This window comes from Mustela lutreola, chromosome 5 (assembly GCF_030435805.1).
Source record: "Mustela lutreola isolate mMusLut2 chromosome 5, mMusLut2.pri, whole genome shotgun sequence".
Classification (NCBI taxonomy): Eukaryota; Metazoa; Chordata; class Mammalia; order Carnivora; family Mustelidae; genus Mustela; species Mustela lutreola.
The window spans coordinates 41542170-41563415 of NC_081294.1; the positions used below are offsets into that span (position 1 = coordinate 41542170).

Here is a 21246-nt window from a genome sequence, read left to right on the forward strand (position 1 = left end):
CAAGGCCCGGATTCAGCTGGTGCTATTGCTTGCCTCTACCCATTTCCCCCATGCCCTACTTCCCTAGGTGCACAGCCTGTGTGCTCACGAGTTCTTACCGTATGTGGGGGATGCCCACCCCACCTTGAAGAATCTTATAGAGTTTGCTCTCGTACAGCAACTGGGGATGCCTGGCCTTCTGAGATTCTAGCTTCACTGCCACTTCCTGCAGGGAAGAAAGGGGACGATGGCATCAACATCCCTAAGGATTCAATGATTCAATGTCACTTGGGAGGAGGGGAGACATTAGCAAAGCTCAAACTCGAGACTAGGAGAAGAAATAAGAGGCTCAGAAGAGAAAGCTCTCTTTGTAATTATAAAACGAGGCAACTAGCCTCAAAGGCCTCTTCAGGGGGTAGTGACGAAATCGGCACGTCCTCCAAGGTGCAGAAAAATGATTCATCCAGAAAACGTAATGAGAGATTTTGAAGGAAAATGACGATCGAAATCAAGAACCCCAATGAAATAAATCCATACAGTAGGGAAACATGGGGATTAGAGAAATACAATTTTGCCGATCTCACCTTAAACGACACCTTAAAAAGTTCGACTAAGATCCATTTTTAACAAGCTGGGAAACTTCATGGGTTCTCCCAACCCTTCTGTCGGGTTCTTTGCCTTTTAGGGAAAGAGAGCGGGGGAGGCTCCTAAAGCCAAGAAAACTGGCTCCCTCTCTCTGGACTCCCCTCCCCAGTACGTGCGTGTGATGGGGAAAAGCCCGAGCACTCGGGGTTTGGGGTGGGGGGTGAGGACTGGCGCAGCGTGGTCGTGAACCCCACCCCGGGTAATTACCTCGCCGTTGGTAATGTTGATCGCCAGGTAAATGTCCCCGAAGGAACCAGACCCGATCTTCCGTACCAGTTTATATTTCCCTCCGACAATGAATTCGGCCTTGGAGCCGCTGCTGCTCGCCATCCTGAGAGATGAAGATGGAGGCTGGGGCCAAGCCCCGACACCTCTGAGGGGGGGACGGAGGCCTCTGGGGCTCGTCCGCGGAACAAGGCTGCGGAGGAGGGCGGCAGGAAACGGAAAACGGTGGCTCTTTCAAGGCGTTACAAGGCCCAGAATTGGCCGAGGGGAACCTGATCACCGCCGCTCACTCAGGCTTCTTTTCGCCAGGCCGCAGTTTGTTTGAGGGGGTTCTCGCGGTTACCAGCCTGGGCCACTTGTTTCTGGGCGGCCGCCGCTGGCTCGCTTTCACGGCGACGTCGCGGGCTGGAAAAGGGGCGCGGTGGTTTAGGGCGGCGATACCGCTGCCACCACTGCCGCCGGCTCCCGCCCGGAGGGACCCCTGTCACTCCGCCGACGCCGCCATCTTGTTACTCCGGCTCCAGCCAACACAAAATGCCCCTAGTCCCCGGGAGCCGCTTCTTCACGGCGCAGAGCACTCTGGGAAAGGGATCTCGGGCGCTAGACCCGGAGGGTCGGCAACGAGAGGGAGGGCGGAACCGGATCCGTGAGAGTCACGGCCCACGCTCCGAGCGTCACCCCGTCACCGCCCAATCACGCATGCGTACTGCAAACCTGCTGATTGCGCAGGCGTGAGGTGGCCTCTCCTCTCCCCCGCCCGGGGCTCACTTCCACTTCCGGTTGTTGGCTGTTTGGCTCCAGCTACCTGTTAGTCACGTCCGACCCGCCTGGTCTCTGAAAGGCCGCGCGTCCTCGGGCCCCGAGAGCTTGTTAGGGAGGAGTAACCTTCATTCTTCCTGGAGGATGGGAACTTCTGGCTTCCTTGGGAGTTTTGACCTTTGCTCTTTGTTTAAGGCGATTTTTAACCTTTGATCTTTTTCTGGGCCACTCCCTCAGACCAGCCTGTTCCAGCCCAATTTTGTTTTGCGAGAGGCTATCGCCTCTGGTGGAGAGGAAGAGAAAAGCATCCCTGGCCGGGCTCGGTTTAGTCTTGGCTCCCGGTTTTAGCGGAGAGCAGTTGATGAAGTCTTAAGCATTAGGATTCTGCGCTCCACAGACTGTTGGAGAATCGTTTTACCGAAAAGAGGGAAAGCAGGAATTATCCTATGCCTTTGTGTTGTTGCTCCACTGATAAATTTGGTCCCCAAGGGGGAAAAACCCCCCAATGCCCTATTCATTATTTTAGTAGCAGATGTCTCAACAGAATAAAATTTACAACCCTGAAAAAGCCATAGTAGAAATTATTCCCACCCACCCCACCCCTCCCAAAAAAACCTCTATAATAATCATATCTTGGTCATGTTGAAAACTGCAGTACTGATACGAAAAACAGGATGGAAAGAACTATTAATAAAATTGATAACGTTTGAAGCAGTAAACGTTAAAAGTTACTGTTGACCTTTATACCTTTTTCCTTTTTTTACTAAAAATCGATTAAAAAATCAAATCTTGACCACATTTGGGTTTACAAAATTTGACCTGAGGAAACGGCCTGGTAGTAATGATAACAAAAGAAAGCTCTGTAGTTGATGCTGTCGTCTGTAATATAAATCAAACCCCGGTGAATGAATCAAACCTCGGTTGTAAAAATTTAAAACGGAATCTCTCAAAATAATTTCATTAAAATGGAAGTGGAAAAAAATGTAGACTTAACTGCAACTTTGAAAGCTGATCGAGTCATTAGTGGAGTTCATCCTGAGAGATAACTGAAATTCCTCCCTGCTACTCTAATGCCGATTTAAATACTTCTAATTCATAAAGCTCTAATCCAAATGTGTTGAATGTGAAAACAGATCTTCTAAGGTTTAGAATGGAGTTTTGATGCACTACCGAAACCCAGGCTGCCTGACTCCCAAATCAACACTGTTAGACATTTTTGTTTAGTGACTCTTAGGCACGTTTGGCCTACTTAAAATTCTCTGCTGTTAGAGTCTGGTCTTTTAAAAAAAAGCTAAGTGTAAGCATCTTGAAGTTCCCAGGGATAGCAGCTCTTATGCTGATTTTCTACCAGACTCCAAAATTTAATGGACTACAAAGCTTGAGGAGTTCCCCACAGTGGGTGGAGTACACATTTAAAGGGATTTTTTGGTGTAGTGAGGATACAGTTGCTCCATTGTGGGAGATAGGATGGGGTGGGGGGTAGAGGTGTGCATAGAATGCACTAGATTAGGGATTCCCAAAGGTATGTGTACAGAGATGGGTCAAGTCTAACAGTTTTCCATAAAGATATTAGAAAACTATGAGCCGTATAATGCATTTTTTTCTTCATTTAATTTTTTTTTTTTTTTTTTTAGATTTTATTTATTTGACGGGGACAAAGAGAGAGAGAGAGATTGAGCGCACTGGGGGAGGGGGGGCAGAAAGAGAAGCAGGCACCCCAGTGAGCAGAGAGCTGGACCTGGAACTCAGTCCCAGGATCATGACGAGCAAAAGGCAGATGATTAAGGACTGAGCTACGCAGGTGCACCTTCATTTATTTAATTTCAAATCATACTTTATTCTGAGAGTTTATCGTCCTACACATGTCATTAAAGCAACCTTTTTTATAAAATGGCGCTGATGATAGATGGTTATTTTATTCTTTTGTTGGTATACTTATTTGTCAAATTATAAACTGACATTTTTATGTTTGCCCTCCTTTTTGTTGTTGCTGTTTGTTTTGAACTTTTATAAGCTTTTGAAATCAAACCCTCTGGGACCCACCAGTCTAAATGACTTTTAGAAACCCTTCCACCTCTGAGATTTGATGATGATTCTATGTATATATGTGGTGAGCCTCCTCATTTGTTTCCTGCCTGCTGTAGTCACTATTCCAACACTGACAATATCCAGCAAAATGCTGTATGAGTAGTCATACCCTTTTCAAATTTGATTTCGGTTGCCTCTATGTTAAGATTTAAAATTTGTCCAAAAAAAAAAAAAAAAGAAATTTAAATTTGTCAGATTTTAGAAGGGCAAATGTTGAAGGGTAGTTAACATAGAAAATAAAAGTTTTAGGCACAGACTATAACACAGCCTTTTCCTTAAAATCATGCATCATTTCTGGTAATTTTCAACTTCAGCAATTGAAGAAGTACCTGTTTTTGGTGTTATTATTAAAGCTACAAATCATTCTGTACTTATTGAATCAGCAGCAGCTTTGGTATAATGGAAGGAGTCTTCTAAAATTTGCCAAAATGCAATTCTTGGATCACATGAATTCACTAAAAATATAACCAAAAATATAGACTAAAAATTTTAGACCTTGAGGGAAACTTAGAGATCATCTGCTTCAAGGATCATATTTTGAAATGCTTTGCAATGTACAGAGTGGCTTCACACATAACAGTTGTGTCCACTAGGACACAAGAGGCTTGTCCAAGATCACACCGGTCTTCATAGCAAAAAAAGAACTAGAACCCCAACCTGTAACCAAAGGAATTAGAAAAAGGAGTAGAATGGAGATTGGGGTAATCACGCCTTAGTGATTACTTCCATGTTCATAGATAGGTCAAGATGAATTGAAAACATCTTTGTAAAGCCACAGTATTTACCCGAGGAAAGATCACTGGTAACCAGAGTGCAATTTGAGTAAGATAATAAAGACAAGCACAACAATTATAGACAGAGGCTGTAAGGAGGAAAATTAAAACAAGGATGGTCTGCCCATCTCAAAGTTGTTTGGGACAAATAAATAGAAAAAATGGAATGTCTTAGAAGATGTCAAATACTGTCTTAGGTTCTTAGGTGGTGTTCCATTGTTTTATTGCTTTGTGCACAATCAGGATCAGATGAGTGAGTGAGTGGAGTACTTTAAAACAAGACCATCAGAAATGTCCTGTTGGGGGGCGCCTGGGTGGCTCAGTGGGTTAAGCCGCTGCCTTCGGCTCGGGTCATGATCTCAGGGTCCTGGGATCGAGTCCCGCATCGGGCTCTCTGCTCAGCAGGGAGCCTGCTTCCCTCTCTCTCTCTCTGCCTGCCTCTCCATCTACTTGTGATTTCTCTCTGTCAAATAAATAAATAAAATCTTTAAAAAAAAAAAAAAAAAAAAGAAATGTCCTGTTGGATCAGAGTGATAATTCATTTAGTCTCTTTTCCAGTCTTTGATAGTGACAGCAATTTCTGTGTCCCTTTCTTGTCTCAATTCCTCTTTTCTCCCTTTGCTCTGTTCATGAGGTTTTATAAAAAGGGGTTGCTGCCCCTATGATACCTATGAAGTAGCTGTCTATGATAGCTACCTACCATAGCTACTTCAGCCACATTTGAAGCAGGCTGTGAACATTTCTTACTTTCAATGGAGTCATTAGCCATAGGTTTATTTCAATTAATTTCATTCTTTGAACTTATTTATGCTTTTCACCCATGTGACTTCAAGATTCTGTAAGTTCCATCATATGCTACCCAATGACTTTGTTCTTTTTCTTATAAGTGACAAATATTTGGGGCACCTTTATTTAGTTAAACCTCTGACTCTTGATTGCAGATCAGGTCATGATCTCAGCTTCATGAAATAGGGCCCATATCAGGCTTTGTGCTGAGCTTGGAACCTAGTGAGGATTCATTCTCTGTCTCTGTCTCTGTCTCTGTCCCTCTCTCATTCTCCCTCTGCCTCTACCCCTACAGGTGCTCTCTAAATAAATAAATAGGGGCACTTGGGTGCCTCAGTCAGTAAAAGTATGCCTTCGGCTCAGGTCGTGATCCCAGGGTCTGGGGATCAAACCCCATATCTGCTCCCTGCTCAGTGGAGAGCCTGCTTCTCCCTCTCCCCTTGCTACTCCCCCTGCTTGTGCTCTCTCCGTCTCGCTGTCTGTCAAATAAATAAATAAATAAATAAAATCTTAAAAAAAAAAAAAAACTTTAAAAATTTAAATCTTTATAAGAATTTTATATATTTATTTGAGAGAAAGAGGGCATGCGCGCACACACACAGACAAGCGGGGAGAGGGACAGGCAGGAGAAACAGGCCCCCCACTGAGCAAGGAGCCTAATGTGGGAATGGATCCCAAGACCCTGGGATCATGACCCAAGCCAAAGGCAGACTCAACCAACTGAGCCACCCAGGCGCCCCAAAAAACTTTAATAAGTGACAGATATTCATTTGAAAAACTTTAGAAAGTTTAGATAAATCATAAAAAAAAAAATCCAAAAATCTCTTAAGAGATAATCACCAAATGTTAACATTTTGCTGTGTATAAATATCCAGTCTTTTCTATGCATATTGTATGTGTGTGTTAGGTGTATGTATATATATCAAATATGTATATACATATATTTAATTTTATTTCTTAAAATTTACTAGTCATAATGCACATTCAGTTTTGCAACCTGTTTTCTTTTTTTTTCCCCACTTAATAAATTGTTGGACACAATTCCATAGATTAAAAGGAAAACCACAGACTCAAAATAGCCTCTCTTGAGTTAAGTCCCCAAGTCGGTAAACCAGGGCTTAATACCTAATCTAATTGTAGTTTCAACCTCCCTCAGAAATTAAGTCTGAACCGGTCAGTCAGGAATTTTCTGATCACCACTAAGGAGATAAACTGTCTCTTGGACCTCCTCTATCTCCCAAAGGAAGGTGAGGTAATGAGGTAATCTGTATACTAAGACCCCTTGCCCTCCCCACTCAAGGAAGGTGATCCCTTCTGAAACAATCCTTTCTTTTCTTCTGCTTGTAATTTTCTTGCCCCACCCTTGTTCCTATAAAAGCCTTCCATTTTGTACAACTGCAGGAGCTGCCCTTTGCTTGAGAGATGAGATGTCGCCCAATTCATGAGTCATTTAATAAAGCCAATTAGATCTTCATTTACTGGGTTGAATTTTGTTTTTTAACACATATAAATAAATAATATTCCAAAGACTCATTTTTATTTATTTATTTATCACTATTTCTTTTTTTTTTTTTTTAAAGATTTTATTTATTTATTTGACAGAGAGAGATCACAAGTAGGCAGAGACGCAGGCAGAGAGAGAGAGAGGAGGAAGCAGGCTCCCTGCTGAGCAGAGAGCCCGACGCGGGACTCGATCCCAGGACCCTGAGATCATGACCCGAGCCGAAGGCAGTGGCTTAACCCACTGAGCCACCCAGGTGTCCCTATCACTATTTCTTAAGTAGGCTCATACCCAGCCAGGGTGGAGTCCAACATGAGGTTTAAACTGACAACCCTGAGATCTGAGTGTCTGGACACTTAACCGACTGAGCCACCCAGGTTCCCCCAAAGAATAATTTTTAATATAAACTTAAAAATACGTATTGTATTGATGGACCAACATTTGTCCAATCCCAGTTGAGTTTTCTGGTTACTTCCCAACGTCTGCTAGTATAAATAATGCTTTAATGAATATTTGTGTAGCTAAATCCTTGCTCACATCTAAAATTAATTGGTTATGATATATTTCTAGAAATGCTATGGAGAGTCTTAAGACCCCTTATATCATAAAATTGTCTGTCTTGGTACAGTTTGTGATGATGAAACTCATAATCATGAGCTATTCTTTGATTTCTTATATTTATCTTTACAAATTTCAATCTTAATTTTTTTCAATCGGTCCTTAAAAGGCTGTTAGGTTTTCTTTTCTGACCACCTGTTGTCATAAAACCTAATAAATTTAATTAGAATATATCTTTTCATTGCAGCTCTTGCTCCCTTCCCTACCCATTACAAAATGTCAAGAATTTTGCAAGTCTGTGGTTTACAAGGATGTGCTCATACAATTGAAAATGGTCCTATTATGGACATAGCTAACAAGACACATTTGTTGGCCATTAGTGAAGCAATTGTATTCTACAGATATTTAGATTTGGTTGAAGTGAGGGAAAGATTAGTTTCCAGTAAGAGAGAATGAGGTCAAAGGCCTCTCAAAATCAAGACTGGAGTTGACCAAATAGGAAAAACAGAATAATCTCATATGTTTTCACATCTCTCATATTTTGCATGAGCTCAAGTATTCCCAAAAAATAAGTGTGCAAGGTCTTAGAGATGGGGAAGAATTCAACTCATCAGTGTTCTAAAACTTAGATTAATCTGGAATTTACTACAGATACCTTTTAAATGCTTAAGTTAGGCATTTCAGTATAACTGGTTAAATGAGAATGTGTCCTTCTTCATCTATGTAGCTAAATCGTTGCCATCTACATTTAGAGTAGTAGAGAACCCGGAAGTTTCCCTAACTTTAAGCAAAAGCCCATGGAAACAATAATAGAGTAATGGAAATTAATTTTATTCTCAAAAAGTAGTTGGGGTGGGAGAGGAGAAAACAGAGTCGGGTGTTTAAGGACTAGGTTAAATGATATGAGGTAAAGTATCCTGACCTATGTATGTAGTCAGAGAAATCTTAATTTTAGTTGTGACTCTACCTTAAATATTTTCCTAGGCTTCAATGTTATAATCTTTTTTTTTTTTTTAAGATTTTATTTATTTATTTATTTGTCAGATTGAGAGAGAGAAAGAGCACAAGCAGGCAGGGTGGCAGGCAGAGGCTGAGAGAGAAACAGGCTCCCTGCTGAACAAGGAGCCAGAGGCAGGACTGGATCCCAGGACTCTGGGATCGTGACCTGAGCTGAAGGCAATGGCTTAACCAACTGAGCCATCCAGGCGTCCCTTTTTTTTTTTTTTTTTAAGATTTTATTTATTTATTCAATGTTATAATCTTTTTAAAAGAAAAGTCAGATTCCAAGGCTCTTCCTAGCTTTAAATGTATTGTGCTATTTACTGAAATGACTCCTATACTTTAAAGCAGAAGGAAATTTGCTTGTTCTTTTTCTTTTAAAGCTTTTTAAAATTCAGATAATACATAAAATTTGGGGGCGCCTGGGTGGCTCAGTGGGTTAGGCCGCTGCCTTCGGCTCAGGTCGTGATCTCAGGGTCCTGGGATCGAGCCCCACATCGGGCTCTTTGCTCAGCAGGGAGCCTGCTTCCTCCTCTCTCTCTCTCTCTGCCTGCCTCTCTGTCTACTTGTGATCTCTCTCTGTCAAATAAATAAATAAAATCTTTAAAAAAGAAAAAAAAAATACATAAAATTTGGATGGGTAGGTCCTTACCAATGCTCCTTAACACATGTCAGGAAAATCAGATTCTCTAACAATGAGACATAGCTATAGATACATGGATGGAAATTAGAGGAGGCTCCCAAATCAGAGACTGGGAAATAATCTTTTTTGTTTTTTCAATTTTTTTTTAAATAAAAAAAAATTTTAATTTTTTTCAATTTTTAATTTTTTTATTAACACATAATGTATTTTTTGTTTCAGGGGTACAGGTCTGTGATACATCAGTCTTACACAATTCACAGCACTCACCATAGCATCTACCCTCCCAATGTCCTTCACCCAGCTTCCGCATCCCTCCTTCTAGCAATCCTAAATTTGTTTCCTGAGATGGTTTGTTTCACTCCCCGGTGCCATCTTGTTTCATTGGGAAATAATCTTCTTTTTAAAGCATTTAAGAAAGGCAAAAATTGAATCTTAGTTTTAGGTGTAGCTCTCACTAGTGGTGGGGGAAGGGCCTCAGTGAGTGACCTCTGTAGGTGCTGGGGTTTGGGGGTGGGTTTTTTTTTTTTTTTTTTTTTTGGACCTGAAAATATCCTTACTTAGATTCTCATAGAAGGAAATCATGAAATGATTTTACTCTTCAACACAGTCTTATTCTTGGCAAGGAATAAGATTCAACAGTGAAAATCAAGCAAAGCTTGTTTCCTGTCTTCTTAAAATACTGTTTCCACTAGTCCCACCCCTTCCTCCCCTAATTGCTTTGAAATAATGCCTGAGGCTGTAACTCATTTGTCTGCAATGAACGTTCTGCAGTGACATATTTAAATGCCAGGGATGCTTCCTGACAGGGAGGAAATTCAAATCACTGATGTTCCATGTACTCGTCGGAAACCATACCAAGGGCAGGACTTGGAAAAGATGAAATGCCCGAGTTTCCCTCAAGTTCCCCATTCCACCCGAGTTATCTCGTTCTGGTCAAGTGGGTCTGACCTGGCAATATTTTGGAAATCAAATTATATTTCAAAATTTCTCTTTTAATCACACAAGCCATTCCTGGAAATGGGCTGTCATGCACCACCTTTGGGGATATTTGTGTTGGCTATTTTTATTGGGAAGAATTTTGTACTGTGGAGTTTCTGCCATTTCTTTGTCCCTTCCTTTTCTCAGCCCCTGCTCTCTTCCTCTGCATTGTTCATTGGCAAGGGCACGAAACTGCTCCCAGTGACTCATTATTACTCACTATAGTAATCTACTCTCCTTTGTGAGACTAAATTTGGAAGATGCTTGAGTTGCCTTTCCTGAGGAGAGTGGGTCCTAAAATACATCCTGTTAACTCTCAACTCCCCGTGCTAATGCCAGGAAGTACTGATACCGATCACAGAAAATGGCTTAGCTGCTACATTTCATCCTGGTCAAGCCCAAGGCTGCTGCAAAAGGGCTTCCTGCAGTAAGCAGAGCCAGGTGCCTGATTGGACAAAAAAAGAACTCTTGATTGTAGGGCAGAGCAAGCCAAATTATATTTATATAGCATTTACAGTATATAAAGTATTTTGTGATGCACTAACTTGAGCTTTTCATGATCCACATCAGAGCATTCATTGTTACATCTATCATGTAAGGAAGGTGAAGCTCTGGTCTTTTACCCAACACCACCAGCCTTTGAGAACCGCCCACAATCCAAAACCACTGTTCTAGGATGAATGCCCCGTTCACTTTCACAGTTAGCATGAGGGATCCAAACCCCAGAGTCTGCTCTGCATCTGAATAGGCAGCAACTAGCCTTAGGTACCTCAGTAGACCCACATTTGACTAACACTGTCCCCCTCCAGCAGGTGGGCCTCTCAGTGTTGAAGTTCTGCAACTTGCAACTCGGGTGCTCTATCAGTGGGGTTTCTGACTTTTAGCTGAGCCTCAACTTCTATACTTTTGCAGGCTGACACCCATCTCCTCCATGCCCAGTAGTCCCTGGCTCTCTACCTGGTGATACCTGAATTCAGCTATTTACCTCCATCCTCCTATCCCCACCAGCCATCCTTTTTAAACCACAGTTTATTTCTAACTAATTCCTGTGTTAATTTCGTCTGCCTCTTTCCCTTTCAGTTTCTCAAGCCAACTGATTTACTTAATCTTAGCTATCTACCAGACTTTCCAGCCCCTCCTTACTTCCTACTGTCCCCTGAACCTAATCTGAGCTCCCATGACTGTTTCTTTTCAGTGTTCTCTTTGCTAGGCAAATGATAGACCTAAGACCCTTTGTACTTAACTTCTGGCTCCTTCTAACCTACAGCAAGGTGCCCAAGACTCAATTATTTTTTATATTTTCTGTTGCTGCTTAGAATTTCAAATCCTATTGACCTTCTAAGCCTATATTTTCTCATCTCCCACTGTATCATTGATTGCCATAGCTTCTGCCCTAGTTGAAATAGGATCTGTAAAAGCACTTCGTTTAAGCCATTAACCTCATACAAATATACTCTGCTGCTATTATATTAGGTAATTCAAACCAGAGGTGACTTTTGTTAACCTTCCCCATGGAAGGAGATATGCTGTCAGCTGAAATAGGTAATTCACAATTCTTGTCCAAAGCCAAAAATAAGAGAAGTGTAATAATTATGGTACCATAACTGATCTTTTCATATAGAAGATTACTTTTGACAAGGTCATCACTGGCTAAGACGTGTCACAGGAAAGAGAAATGAAATATTCTAGGCTAATCTAAAGGCCTCAGAAACTTGCTTTGAATCAACTTGAAGATACCGAGCTTTCAGATGACATCTACCCTGATTGATTTTCCAATGCTAAGATAATAATTACTTTTAACATTTATATGGCATTTTATATAGTAGTATTCTTACCTATATTATTTCATGTCATAAAAAAAAGACTTCATGGGGGAAATAATATTTATTTATTTGAGGGGGTGGAGGGGTAGAGGGCAAGGGAGAGAGAGAATCTCAAGCAGACTGACTCTTTGTTGAGAGAGGAGCCTGATGCAGGGCTCAATCTCATGATCCCGGAGATCACGACCCTGATATCAGGACCAGAGCCGAACTCAAGAGACAGATGCTTAACTGACCGTGCTACCTAGGCACCCCTTCATTGTTTTACTTTTTTTGTTTTTTTTTAAATAAGCTCTACACCCAGCATGGACTTAAACTAAGGACCCTGAGATCAAGAGATGCATGTTCTACTGAGGCAGCCAGTTGCCCCCAACTGTTCTAAATTTTTAGATAGGGCAGCTGAGGCATATCTGTAAACCTGAGCTCTCAGTTAACTCGACCAAGTGCAATAAGCCAGGATGCTCCTTGCATTTGAACTCAGACTTTCCTGAGTCCAGAAAACCCTGCTTTTTTATATCTCGAGTCAATGCATCTCAGAACTTTAAAACACTCTGGGAGTGAAACTGCTTATTTATTTCCAGATTAAGAGAAGATACAAAACCAGACATTCACTTAATAGATCACAAATAAGCCACGGAAGGGGATGGTCAAGAGCCCATGCTGTGTCATGGTTTTCAACGGTTATACAATACTGCCACCTTGTGGATAGAGTCATTTTCTATTACTTTAGCCAACTTCTGGCCTAGCATAACGCATAGCCAGAATTACCCCGCAGAATCTGAACAGTCAAATGTAAAATGCCCAGGAAAGGGCTGGAATCAGGTAGCTTAGGATGACATTTGAGGGACTAGGCAAGTGTCAAGAGTTCGTGAACCTGTGGTGCTTTCTGAACGAGATCAAACCCTGCATTATTATTAACTTTGTATCCTCTTCTAGTTTTATACACAGGATAGTTGTGTCCTGTTAGATGGAAGAATGACCTTGTTATTGTCTATTCAGAGACTCAGTATGGGTTAAGGAGATGCAGGTGGGTGACAAGTTGACAAGGAATGGACTTGTGATGGTTACTTTTAGGTACCAACTTGGCTGGGTCGTGGTTGGACCAAAGATTGGGTCAAACGTTATTCTGAATGCTTCTGTGAAGGTGATTTTTGGATAAGATTAACATTTAAATGGGTGAACTCTGAGCAAAGCTGAATGCCCTACACAAAGTGGTTGGTTACCATCCAACAACTAAAGGCCTTACTAGAAAAAAGACTGATCTCCCCCAAGCAAGAAGGAATTCTGCCAGCAGACAGCCTTTGGTCTCAAACTGCAAATCTTTTCCCTGGGTCTTTAGCCTGCCGCCTAACCTGCAGATTTTGGACTTACTAAGCTTCCACAATCATATAAGTCAAGTCCTTAAAATAGATGTCTCTCTCTCATTCTCTCTTTCTCCCCGTTTCCACACACATACACACATCCCTGTTGGTTCTGTTGCTCTGGGGAACTCTAGGACACTCCCGTACTTCATTCAGATTACGGCTGAGATGTTCTCTCCTGAGAAACACTCTCTTCCTGACTAAATTATTTAAAATAACTCCTTACCCACATCCCCTCAACATACCTAGCTACTTTTCAGGTCTTAACCCTGCTTTATTTTCTTCATAGCACTAATTAGCGTGTGAATTTATATATTTATTGTTTTACTCTTTTGACCTGACCCCCTTCACTAGAAAATTCCCTCACTGAGACAGGAATGTTTTCTGTCTTATTCACTAGTGAATTCCCAGCATAGTGCCTGACTCAACAGTATCGCTTGAATGACTAATGGATTACATAAATGCATTATATGGATTTACCTATATACATGTTAAGTGCATGGCTCTGAAACCTGTTTCCCCCCGCCCCAGTCGATATAAGGCATCTATAACAATATCCGTAACATGGACATCTTTACATATTGGTGCCTATAGATAAACCCTATTCTTTTTCTTGGCTGCATAGTAGTCCATGGTGTAAACACACTGGAATTGAGTTAACTGTCTCCTGCTGACAGTTATTTGGGCTATTTCTAGCTCTTTGATTTTTTTTAAAAGTCACAATAAACAATTTTATGCATGTGTTTTTGTACACTTGTGTGTGGATTTCTGTAAGATAAATGAACGGAAGTGAAATTCACAAAGGTTTTATCAACTTCCAGTCAGCCTTACAAGTTATTTACACACTAGTGCATACAATTGCAGATCCTTAAAAGGATTTCCCCCCCCCTCAGGCAGTTTCCAGGGTAGCATTGCACTGACCCAGGGGACTTCCAACTAGAAAACAATAGATTAAAATCAGATATTAAAATAATTCAAAAAATACTTGAATGAAAAGGTACTGGCCAAATATTTTAACTGTGGTTTGACTTGGTGGTGTGGGACCAGACTGAAGCACAAGAATCGAAAGAAATTGTTCACAAGGATGTTTAGTAAGAGGCTGGCTCACCTCCCCACTCTAACTGCCTGCTCCTGCCCCGTCTTTTTGGCCAGCTCCCCTTCCTCCGCCTGCCCCTTGCTTGTGTTCACAGGTCTTTGCCCTTGGCCTTTTTCTCTTCATGTCCTTCCTGTTTTCCCAGGTCAACCTCATTCACTCTTACAGCTTCATGTACAGCAGGTTTGCCAGTGACTTCCAAATCTCGGTTACCCATCCCAACTTTCCTCTCCTAGAACCTTATATTCATCTTCCCACTGGACACCTTCATTTAGATCTGCTCTAGGTGTCATCTGTTTGTTTTTGTTTTTGTTTTTTGTTTTTTATTTGACAGAGATCACAAGTAGGCAGAGAGGCAGGCAGAGAGAGAGGAGGAAGCAGGCTCCCTGTGGAGCAGAGAGCCCGTTGTGGGGCTCGATCCCAGGACCCCGGGATCACGACCTGAGCCGAAGGCAGAGGCTTTAACCCACTAAGCCACCCAGGCACCCCTAGGAGGCCCTTTCTTTAGTGAAGATCCCACCATGCACCTAGTCACCCAAGACAAAAATCTCTGAGTTGGCCTAGACCCTCCATCCCCTTAAAGCCTGAAGGTCATTAGATATTCCTTCAACATTTTATTCTTATCCTTCATCCTTATATTGTTCTAGGATCCATTTACTACTAGATGATGTTTTTAAAATTCAAATAATCCCACACAATCCCCATTCCTCCATGACTTCCCCATTGCCTACTGAAGTGGTTTAAATTCCTTAGTGAAACATGCATGCCTTCCCCAATGTGGTGCCTGCCAGCAGCTGTCACAGCACAGCCCAACGTGTAGCATTCAATCCAGCTACAATGAAGTTATCGCGTTTTCTGAAAACAAAGAAAGGTAATTGCGTCTTGATGCGCACATAGTCCTTTCTACCTCGCATAGCTTTCCATGCCTATCTGCTCAGTAAGAATTCTCTCCTTAAGGACTCAGAAGAAAGTGAGATGGCTCCCCATCTTCCCTGTAGATGGCCCACCTGCCCACTCCTGCAGCAGACACTGGATAACAAGTGTAAGAACTACCTCTTCCGGTTTGAGAGTTCCACTCCCATGCTGTGTTATATAGCACTTTATACAGATTCTACTCTTTAATTCTTTCTGTTCAGGGCTTACAAATTGTTAGTAGAGAACTGCATAATGGACTTATATCCTTTTCCCAATTACTCAGCCTCTAAATGGCCTTTATCAGTTTGGAGAACAGGCCACTGTGTGAGGCAGGGCCTGCATTTCACTTCTGGAAGCCAGAAGGCACAGGTAGCAGTTTTCCCTCATTACTGACTACTTGGGACCCAGTCAGTCCCACCTGGATCGTGATCAGGAGACAGGAACCCAGAGAAGCAGGCAATGTGCAACAATTACCCCAGGAACGGTGGCAGGCGGTATGTGGCTGTGGCTGGGGCAGCTGGGGCAGCCACGGCCCCCATCCTCCGCATGTTGCCAGTGTCCAGCAGCAGCACTTTTCCTGTGGTGTGGTTTCGTCTGGGAGGTCTGGCCCCCCAGCCTCCCTTCATGTCTGCCTGTATTTCTAGCCTGGTTGTCTAGGCTGTCCATGGATTCTTTGAGGTCAAGACTGTTTCAATGAATTCCTTTCTTTGTTTCAGTCAATCAAAATTAGTTTTTATTGTTTGCAACCCCAAGACTCAGGCTGGTGCATAATCTTTTTAGGGGGAGTGAAGGGCACAAAGTCTTTAGGTAACGCTTAACTCAAGAGTCTGATGCTACTTTTTTTTTTTAATTTTTTTTTTCAGTTTTTATTTCTTTAACTCATCTCTATACCCAACATAGGGCTCAAACTCATGACCCCAAAGATCAAGAGTTATAAGCTTTTCCAACAGAGCCAGCCAGGTGCCCCTGATATCACTGCTTTTAGACCAGATCTCTAGATAAAGTCGTGGTCAAATTTGCAACTGGCCTGGGAGTTTCATCTGGGCTCCCCTGAAGTCCATAAATCTCAGGCACAATGTCTGCTGCCTCATCCTAAGCCCCTTCTTCCTGTGTCTCCCACAACTTCTCAATTCACACTCACTCACCTACCCAGTCCACAAAAACATATACAGTCCCTACTGTATACAAGGCAGGATGCCAGACACTGAGAGGAACCCAAAGGTCAATAAGCTGTAGTCCTCATACTATATTTTAGAATTTCGAACCAGGTAAATGTATTTTCTTTTCAAAAAAGATATTTAAAAATTGATCACTCTGTGAAGGGTAAAAGTGAAGAGGAACTCTATCTTTGAGTTAGTGTCACTGGGAGCAAGGGGATGTCCATTTCTTTGTACATGTTCTAGAAATCAACCCCCCCCAATAATTGGTTTGCTTTGTTACACAATGGTTTCCAGTTGAAAACAAACAAGTAGCTCTCCAGAACATTGAGAAAAGAATGGCTTTTCTGAAGTTGGCCATTAAATTGCTGCCCAACAAAGTATTTATGACTAGGATAAAAGGTGAGGCACTAGAGTGAGTACTTTAGGAATTTAATTCAAGATAACCCAGAGCCCTCAAACAGAATCTAAGAAACATCTGTTTCAAATGAAAATACTAGCCAGCTTGTCTCCTTTTCCTTAAATTAACAAATAAATACTTCTTGGGACTATGGAACCCTGCTACCTCTGGGACCCCAGTAATACAACAATTGCCCAGGGATTGTTGTTGGCATGTGGGTCTGAAATTACAGAATACTCAACACAAGCTAGGAAGAAGGGCACACATCAGTCATGTAAAGTGAAACGAGCAAAGCAGATGACTCCATACTCGGGAGAAAATGCTGATCACCCCCACCCCCCACAAACACTTTACAGGAGCAGAACTGAGGCGCTGACGCTGAGCACTCAAGACCCTTCCCACAAAAAGGAAGTCGATTTAGAAGTCAGGCTGGCCTTGGGATCGGGTCTTCATCCCCTAGGGGGCTTTGGATAGGTCACTTAGCCACTCTAGGATTCCATTTCTCTTTAGAATTCCTAAAGAATGGGAAAGAAACCTAGAGATCTTTTTTTTTTTTTTTTAAGATTTTATTTTTTTATTTACAGACAGAGATCACAAGTAGGCAGAGAGGCAGGCAGAGAGAGAGAGGGGGAAGCAGGCTCCCTGCCAAGCAGAGAGCCCAATATGGGGCTCGATCCCAGGACCCTGAGATCATGACCCGGGCCGAAGGCAGAGGCTTTAACCCACTGAGCCACCCAGGAGCTCCGAAACCTAGAGATCTTTAAACCACTCTTTTATGGGACTTTTCTTTGAAACATTTTTTTTTTTAATTTATTTATTTGACAGACAGATCACAAGTAGGCAGAGAGGCAGAGAGAAAGGAGGAAGCAGGCTCCCTGCTGAGCAGAAAGCTCAGAACCCTGGGATGATGACCTGAGCCGAAGGCAGAGGCTTAACCCACTGAATAGCTACCCAGGAGCCCCTATTTTTTTTTTTTAAATTTGATAGAGAGAGAGAGCGTGAGTGTGAGCATGAGTAGAGCTTGGCAGGAGGAGAAGCAGACTCTCCGCTGAGCAGGGAGCCAAATGCGGGACCCTGAGATAATGATCTGAGCTGAAGGCAGATGCTTAAACCATTGAGCTACCCAGGCGCCCCTCTTTGAAGCATTTCTGATAAGCCTCTCTGCTTGAATGCTGACTTTAAAAAAAAATTTTTTTTAAAGATCATTTATTTATTTGTCAGAGGGAGACAGAGGGAGTACAAGCAGTGGGAGCAGCAGGCACAGGGGTAAGAAGGATCCCCACTGAGCAAGGAGCCTAACGGGACTCCCTCCCAGAACCCTGAGATATGACCCGAGCTGAAGGCAGTTGCTTCACTGACTGAGCATGCATCCCTTGAATGCTGACTTAAAAGTTTTTTTTTAATTATTATTGATGTATAGTTGCCATGCAATGTTATATTTTGGGTTTTGTTGTTGTTGTTTTAAAGTTTATTTATCTTTTTTGGGGGGGTCATCTCAACACCCAGAGTGGGGTTCAAACTCACAACTCTGGGATCAAGAGTCACATGTTCTTCCATCTGAGCCCGCCAGGCATCCTGCAGTGTTATATTTTGAATGTTGACCTTCAGTGGTAAGATGCTCACTCTCTCACTCACTTACTGATGCCACTTTTGAAATGTTCTGTTAGAGAAGTTCTTCCTTACATGTTCCAATGTGTGCTTATGGATATCCCCATGCTAGTGACTTCTCAGGTCACACACCTGAAGTCTGATCCATGGATCAGAAAGCTCTCAACTTCATTTGCTTTTCCTGTCTACAGACTAAACCACCCCTCTCCCCTTCTAGTCTCATCCATCACATTCAAGGCATAGCCCCATTTTGGTCTTCATGTTTCTTGTTTTGGGGTTTTTTTTTAAAAAAAATATTTTATTTACTTAATAATTAGATTGAGAGAGCACCCACATGAGAGATCACAGGTGGTAGGGAGAGTCAGAGGGAGAAGCAGACTCCCCCACTCTGAGCAGGGAGCTGGAGGGGAGGCTTGATCCCAGGACCCTGGGATCATGACTTGACCCAAAGGCAGAGGCTTAACACACTGAACCACCCAGGCACCCCTGGTCTTCAGGTTTTTGTGGGTGTAGATTAGTGGTTAAGCAACAGGAGGCCTCCAACAGTTTGAATTTGAATACTGGTTCTGTCCCTTAGTAGCTGTGTAACAGTAGGCAAATTGCTTTCATTTTTCTGGCCTCAGTTTCTCTAAAATGAAGATAGTAGTAACAGTAATGCTAAGAAGCATGCCTGTTTTATAGAGAAGTTGTGAATGAGGTAAATGAGGAAACACAAGTAAAATGTTTACTATAGTGCCTGGCATTTAGGAAGCCAAATTACTATTGCTACCACTAATAATAATAAATAATAAGCCCTAATAATGAGAATAAGAATTAGAACCAAGAAGATTTGGGAAAGTTAATCTAGTTGATTGCCGATCCCACAAATAAGGTTTGCCTTCCCCGATACGACACTTTTTCATAGCGATTTTCACTCTTCAATGTCTATGTTCTAAGTGTCCGACCAACCTCACCCATCACCGCCCCGCCCCCCAAGGGGGCGGGGACCTACTTAGGGCCTAGAACAGTGTCCTATTTCACAGCAGGGAGAGAGTGGACGTACAGCTTTCTATCACAGGAAAGGAGACTGGGGTGCAAGGAGACTGGCAGATTTGTCTGAGATTGAGCTCGTGGGAGAGCTGGGTAAGAACCCAGAGGTCCTGGGCAGCGGACCCTGGGAATGAACTCGAAGTCCAGCCCTAACATCTGGTGCTTTGGGCAGAGCCACGGATACACAGATTGTCAGTGATCCAGGGGTCAACATTCCCACCAGGTGGCCTAAGCACTGGCCGGTGTTTTGGGGGCGCCGAGATCGGGGGAGCAGGCGGCTGAGCGGGAAGGCACGGGAAGGCACCCGCCCTCCCCCGCGGCGCAGCGCTCAGAGCCGCGGCAACTCTCGGCGCTGGCGGCGGGCCAGGGCCACCCCGGGCCGGGCCGGGACCCGGGCGCGGCAAGTGGAAAACAACCTGGCCGCAGACAATTGACAAAGGCGCGCGAACGGGCCGGCCCTCCGCCGCGCGCACGCACGCAGCGTGGGCAGAGCCGCGCCCTTCGTGGGACCCGCGGCGCCCAGGCCCAGGTGGGGCGCGTGTCGGAGAGAGGGGCGTCTCTCCTGCCTCTGCGGCGGTTCGGGTGCGCCCGAGCTCCGCGCGGGGGGTGCGCCCCGGGAGAGGGGCGGGGTGGACGGGCCGGGCGCCGGGCGGCGCGGGAAAGCCGCCGCCGCTGCCTGCCGAGCTGGAAGGTGTGGGGCGCCGAGAGCCGCGACGCCCGGGTCCAGGTGGCGCGGTGGAGCCTTGTGTCCTGGGGCCGCACGGAAATGCAAGCAACCTGATCCACGTGACCTTTTACAGGTGGGCAGATAAGGCCTAGAGAGGTAAGGTGGTCTGGAAAAAAACTATAATTTCTTGCGTCGGTTTGTTTATCTCTGCCCGCTTCAGTGTAGGATTTGGGGTGACTTTTAATAAGAATCGATAGGTTGAAACAACAGAAAAATACAAACAGTGTTAAAGGATCCTTGCCAAGGAAAGTATAATTATTACTACGGGCGGGGGTTGGGGGAAGAGAAAGGAAATTCGAAGTCCCTATGTTGCGCTGCTTTGGCCAAGGACCCGCAGAAAAGTGCCAGAGCTGAGACCAGAAGCCTGAGTGTCGGGCTCTCCCGGGGGTTCAGTGCTCTGGGCACAGTGAGTGAGCAGAACTTGCAGGGGAATGGAGAAACAGCAGCCTGCCCGCGGGCTTCACCTTCTTGGGATTCTGGACCCCTTAGACACCTGGATCCCTTCCTACAGAGGGGTTCACACATGACCCTGCACACCGTTTCAGATTTGACACGAAGCATTCTGCTGTAAGGAGTGACCGGAAGGCTGGCACTCAGCCTGTGCTCTCAAGAGCAATTTTTTGCTCTTTTTAAAGGGAGGCAGCCAGGGAAAAAGCGAGTACCGGCTGTCAATCCAGTGTTCTGACCTCGCTAGCTGGGTGATCTTGGACACACTGTTTAACCTCTCCAAGGCCTAGTGTTTTGCTCTCTTGTTCTTTTTTTTTTTCTTTACAGATTTTTAAAAAATTCAAGTTAGTTCACTTATCTAGTGCAGTATTAGTTTCAGTCCCAAGCCCGGCGTTATCTGTAAAATAAAGATGAAATTGTCTGCCTCCTCCTTCAAGTTATTGTCCGCCTTAAGAATGAATGCTGATCCCAGTGTCTGGCACATAGGGAGTGCTCAGTGAGCGTGCAGGTGCACCGAGCCCAGTGGCTCGCAGCTGTGCCAGTTAGGAGAGATGATGACATGGAAGACATTGGGCTGTCTCTGAAATAAAACACAAAATTAAAAACATTGTAAACCTGAGGGGCGCCTGGGTGGCTCAGTGGGTTAAGCCGCTGCCTTTGGCTCAGGTCATGATCTCAGGGTCCTGGGATCGAGTCCCACATCGGGCTCTCTGCTCAGCAGGGAGCCTGCTTCCTCCTCTCCTCTCTCTGCCTGC

The 21246-nt window shown here is 43.8% G+C and overlaps 2 protein-coding genes across 14 annotated transcripts in view; one reads left to right on the plus strand and one right to left on the minus strand.

The window, feature by feature from the left end:
- The window catches only part of CSNK1A1 (casein kinase 1 alpha 1), a 45718-nt gene extending 44206 nt beyond the window's left edge, over positions 1–1512 (minus strand). For 3 of the 10 annotated variants that reach the window (XR_009353790.1, XM_059174002.1, XM_059174003.1), the window contains exons 1-2: positions 832–1506; positions 99–205 (exon numbers count right to left, since the gene is read on the minus strand). Coding sequence is in view for 8 of the 10 variants with exons in the window: in XM_059174002.1 (XP_059029985.1) it covers positions 99–205; positions 832–954 (230 nt within the window). In the remaining 2 variants the exon portion in view is untranslated. Of the gene's footprint in view, positions 1–98; positions 206–831 lie in introns of all 10 variants that reach the window. The other 7 variants (XR_009353789.1, XM_059174005.1, XM_059174001.1 and 4 more) reach the window with 7 other exon arrangements.
- Positions 1513–19387: 17875 nt separating this feature from the next.
- The window catches only part of ARHGEF37 (Rho guanine nucleotide exchange factor 37), a 52403-nt gene continuing 50544 nt past the window's right edge, over positions 19388–21246 (plus strand). The window contains exon 1 of one of the 4 annotated variants that reach the window (XM_059174011.1): positions 19388–19410. The gene's annotated coding sequence lies outside the window, so the exon portion shown is untranslated. The other 3 variants (XM_059174010.1, XM_059174009.1, XM_059174008.1) reach the window with 3 other exon arrangements.